The 5,213-nt window shown below is 46.0% G+C and overlaps 1 protein-coding gene across 1 annotated transcript in view; it reads left to right on the forward strand.

The window, feature by feature from the left end:
• The window catches only part of ATP6V0A4 (ATPase H+ transporting V0 subunit a4), a 23,583-nt gene extending 20,196 nt beyond the window's left edge, over positions 1–3,387 (forward strand). The window contains exons 18-20 of the mRNA XM_005421058.3: positions 606–723; positions 1,752–1,923; positions 2,967–3,387. Coding sequence (XP_005421115.1) covers positions 606–723; positions 1,752–1,923; positions 2,967–3,060 — 384 coding nt within the window. The 3' untranslated portion in view covers positions 3,061–3,387. The remainder of the gene's footprint in view (positions 1–605; positions 724–1,751; positions 1,924–2,966) is intronic.
• The last annotated feature ends 1,826 nt before the right edge of the window (positions 3,388–5,213 follow it).

Below are 5,213 nucleotides of genomic sequence, written 5' to 3' on the forward strand. Positions count from 1 at the left end.
AGAAGCATTTAAAGTTGGCAGCCAGAATTGTTGACTAGGGAGAGAATCCTTCGTTTGGCAGATATTGTCAAGAGCTTCTACAGTAGGAAGCAACACAGGAGAAAGTGACAAAAATATTTGTAGCAGTTGGGAGTATCAACAATATTGAGTGTGGATAGGGCTGGCTGTTCCCAGTCGCAGGGAATCTTCACAGATTTGCTTATTCATTATTGTGAGATACAGTTATCCAGTGATATCTCCCAAAATGTGTATGCCCATAGGCAGATAGCCTGAAAGCCCCTATTTTACATAAGAATTTCTGTCTCTATAGGAAATCACAGAGATTGGATTGACATTTAAGGATTTGAAATTGTAAGAGTGAAATGTGAGCTGTTCCCCAAACATTTAGTTTTCACTGGAATTGTATTTCCCCAGTGAGAATGTATGGGAAGACCATGCAGAACTGACACTTTTCAGAGCAGTCTCTTTTCCAGGGAAATACCTTTGTGTTGCTCAGAACGTAGCAAGGAAAGGAGTAAGAGCCTTTGGTGGAGTATTGCTCTGCTAACCAGAAAGCCCTGAAGTGAGAACTAATAAAGCTTTTTTGGTTTTATATGTTGTTTCAGTTCAATTTTGGAGATGTATTTGTCCACCAAGCTATCCACACCATTGAATACTGCCTTGGCTGCATCTCCAACACAGCCTCCTACCTGCGACTCTGGGCGCTGAGCTTGGCCCATGCACGTGAGTGACTGTCCCTCTTTAGTGTCCTTACCATGCTGGTCATGGCTTCTGCTGGTGTTTGACTATTCCTACAAATTTCTTCATGAAATCCAAGCTTCTCCTTGTGGACATTTATGTGTGAGGATGTTTTGCTTCTGCTTAGATCACTCTAAGTGTTTCATGGTGAGCATCTCAGTTTTCAGAGGCGATTCCTGGCAGCTCTGATTGCATTCACTGGCTGGGGCCCCTTTTCCTGCACTGCTCTTTAGCCACTCCTGTGGAATAGTCCTCATGGTGTGTGGCACAGTGGGAGGTGCAGCCCACTTGTGTAGTCCAGTCCATGGAGGTGAAGGCAGTATGGGAGCCATAGCTGCTTTTCCCAAGAAGCACTTGCTGTAGCCTTAGGGTATGCAGATGAATGCCAAAATTACTTGAAACAGTAATTTTGATTCTGTTCAGCAAACAGGAAAGAAAAGGTCTGTCTCAAGAGCTTCTGGAATTCGTCATTTTCACTGGGATTTTTTCCAGAAACATTCAGCAGAACATCACATTCCATGAGAAATGTACAGCATTTCAATGTCTTTTGTCTTGATTTGTGATAAAAACAGATGCTCAAATACTAGAAATTGCCTCAGGCTGGAACTTAGATTTTCAATGTTTCTAATTTTTCTAAAATGTTTTTTATTAATATTGCTGTAATGCCTCTGGCTAGGAGTTGCACCTGCCCTAAAGAACTGTGCACACAAAAAAAGGAAAACAGAAAGGGGGTGGGGGACAAGGAGGGGGGCTGTGGTGTGGTGTGCCATGGATTGACAGGGCTGAGCTGTACTTCTTGGCACAGAAATGAGCTTAGTAACAGTGGAGTGGAAGCTGATACACATGAGCTTTACATGGAGAACAGATCCCCAAATAAAATAAAACAACTAAAAAGCTTAGCTAAGGGCATACATATTCTACAAACTGGGAAAAATGGGTGAGCTGGCAGACTGCATGCTGTGTCTGTCCGTAGCTGCTGCTCAGCACTGTTTTCCTTTTGTTTCCTTCTGCAGAGCTGTCAGAGGTCCTTTGGACCATGGTGATGCACAATGGGCTCAGCAGCAGCGGCTGGGCAGGCCTCATCGCCATCTTCATCATCTTCGCGGCATTCGCGGTGCTGACGGTGGCCATCCTGCTGGTCATGGAGGGGCTCTCGGCCTTCCTGCACGCCTTGCGTCTGCACTGGTACGGGCAGGGCTCCTCTGGAGCTTTTCCCAGATCAGGCTTGGGAGGGAACAGGCTGTGGGAACAGCTGGGCACAGTGCCAGACATGCTGTGCCAGTGCTTTGGACCATTGGTTGCCTTTGGCAAATGAAGTGAGGGAGGCTCTTCCAAAGGGAGCTCAGAGATCCCTGCTCTGACCTGCTCCCTGGAGCAACCTGCTTGTCCTCCTGAACCTGCGGTGGTTGTCAGCATGTGAGGCAAATGGCAACCTGCAGTTCTGTCCTGGTAAACATGCAGAGCCACTGAGGCCTCTTTGACCTGCACAACAAGGCCCAAAGGCAGCACAGCTACACCACTGGCTGTGTATCCCACCCAAGGATCTAACAAGACCACTGCCAAGGGCAGCAAGAGTTCATTTGGGAGTGCAAATCCTGATGAAAACCTGGGTCTGTACTTGTGTCATCAGCCCAAGTTGAGCTTCAGGCTGCTTAGGCTTTGTGGCAAACCAGCTCCAAGTTAGCCCCTGATCATCAGTGCGGGCAAGGACAGTGGTGGGGACCCACCATCAGCACATGAGGAAGACCAAGGTGACAAAACACCCTTCACCACCACTGTAACTCAGCATCCTACCTGAGCCCCAAGCTGTGGCCTTTTTCACCATGTCATGTCCTAGCACCAATCATAACCACTGGCAAACCATGGTGCAGGTGCTCGTCATTGTGCAGGGAAGAGGAGGTGTCTGTCACCCTCCAGTGTAATTAACATGTGGTTATCTCACCTCTCAGAGCTTCCAGAAGCAGGTTACCAGGCAAGGTTCTGCTCACTGGCCTTGTGATGAACATTTCCAGTCTGGCCCCACAGAAAGTCAGAGCTGATGTGTGCCATGTTGCTCCCTGGGCTGCCTGTGTCTCACTGCTGGTGCCATAAAGTGCCTACATTCGCAGCTTAGAGCCAGCAATTTTCTTGAGGCCTCCCTTTTCCCATGGGTGCCATATTTCAGCCTCTTGGCTGGCTGTAGGTCCTGCCTACAGGCAACACTGACGCCTCCCTCTTCTCCTCCCTAGGGTGGAATTTCAGAACAAGTTCTACGTGGGAGCTGGGTACAAATTTTCTCCGTTCTCCTTCAATCACATCATCAATGGCACTGCAGAAGAGTAAAACCAGTGCATCACTGCTTCCCTCCTCAGACCAGCCTCGCTTTCCCTGTGGTGGCTCACCCACAGAGTAGGATACATGGGATGAAAGAGAATGGGGCATGGCCCTTGAAAGAAGAGCTGTAGATGAATAAGTCCTAGCTACATTCCAATATACTGCTGTATCAGCTAAGAGATGACCTGTATCAGCTGGTCTGGCTGGACCCTTGGCTGAGACTCCATTGATGTCTGCAAGTACCCGGTCCTCAGCATTTGATGGGGTCAGCTGCCTACTGCTTGGTTGAAAAGAGGAGGAGATGCAGCTTTGGAATTAAATTGGTTATTAACAATCGACTCGCATGCGTTCTGCTCCATTTGCTGTCTTGTCGTTGTGGTATATTTCTTTCCAAGGAAAATATGTTTTGTCTGTGGTTGATCATATGATGTAATTAAGTCCCTTATAAGATTTCAGCCCTTCATTTAGCACACAATGCAAACCATCTCAAAGACAGATCGTATTGCAGACTTGCAATTTTCTACATGCTTTACTAGAATAACCCCCTTTTTATCTGATTTGCTCCAGGGCTTGACAGCACTGGATTACAGAAATGTACACACATCACCACTTAACAAAAGTGTTAGTTTTGAGCTGTGTAAACAAAAGTTTCCACATTGGCAGCCATTTTATTTATCTCGATTGATTTGTTTGTCACTGAAGGCTCAAGATGTGCTGTATTTTTCAAGATGGGTTGTTAAAGCAGATTGTGCAGAAATGCTAATATCTAATGAACAGAAAGAAAAGTGGAATCAAAACAGTTGGCGTGAATTTGAAGTACTGATGTACTGCGATCTTCTGAAATATTCATGAATTACTAATCCTTCAAACTGAATAATGTTAATCATAACAGGCTATGATTTTTGAACCCTGAAATATGTAAAGAAAACAGAGTAAACCAAGGGATTTTGAGTGGACCGTGCTCCCTTACAAGGGGTGTGACTGAACAAGCCCTTATTTTCGAAACTCACTGCCTTGATATCCAGATCCACCAAAAAACCCACATGGGAGTGTTCCAAGCAGGACACACAGTGTTATGCTCCACACAGGTTATGTTTCTGCAGTATTCAGGCTTGAGAGTCACCTCAGCTACAGTGACAGGGGGGAAAATACAGCCCCAAGCCAAGCAGTAGTCCCAATTTTTCTCTTGGGGCCTCAAGAAGCCATACCAACCTTTCCAACAGCTTGGGCTCGGAGCAGCAGCTGGAGCTGAGAAGAGGTGGGCACAGACATGTGTCCATGGCCCATGCATGGTCCCAGGTCACCAGTTCTTTGGGCATAAGTAACCTATTGCACAGGAAAAAGCTACGCAGACATGACTGCAGATGGTGTGTCACAGTTGCTCAGCATATGCACATCACCTTTGTTTCTTCCTTCCAGCCTGTTTTGTCTCTTCCTACTCAGGAGAAAAGCTGTCTTGCAGAAAGAATGGCCAAAGTAGCTTGATGCATTATCAAACACAGAGAAAAGAATTTGCTTTATGAAACAGTGGGTGAATTTTCTGCACAAACACATATTTTATCTTAATTGCAGCCTTCCATGTGATTGCAATGTAACTGAGAAGATGATTACCAGAAACAGATTATCCGTTCCTTTCAGAGCTTCTTGGTGTTTTGCTCTTTGTCTAAGGCTTATATTTTAAGCAAGAAAAACAAGTTATCCTGTGAATACCTCAGGTGACAAGGTGGTCTGTTGTTTATTGTACCGAACAGCAACTCAGACACTGGGCTTAATTCTGTATTTAGTTCTCTCTCTCTCTGTGTGCAACCAAATAACACAGCACAGCCTGTGTCTCACTTGAGCATTGGTGATACAGGAATGATGCTTCCCCACTCCACAAGAGGACCAAGCCCACTAATATTCCAGAAGCATTCAGATTGCTGAGAGGCAGGGCTGCACTGATACACCTTGAAGAGAGCCCTGAGTTTCATCTGGGTTCTTTTTAGGAATTCTTTAAAAACCTAGAAATGTTCCAGAGAGTGCTTTGCTTTTGAAAGGTTTTCCTGCAGAAGATGAGGAGGATTTTGGAGTAGAGCAGTGACTGCCTGTTCTCTGCACAGCTGCTGAGTGGAACATGTTGTTTAGCTGGGTCTGTGGATGTGGCCATCAGGTGTGGTCGGGGT

The sequence above is a fragment of the Geospiza fortis genome, unplaced genomic scaffold, assembly GCF_000277835.1.
Source record: "Geospiza fortis unplaced genomic scaffold, GeoFor_1.0 scaffold10, whole genome shotgun sequence".
Lineage (NCBI taxonomy): Eukaryota > Metazoa > Chordata > Aves > Passeriformes > Thraupidae > Geospiza > Geospiza fortis.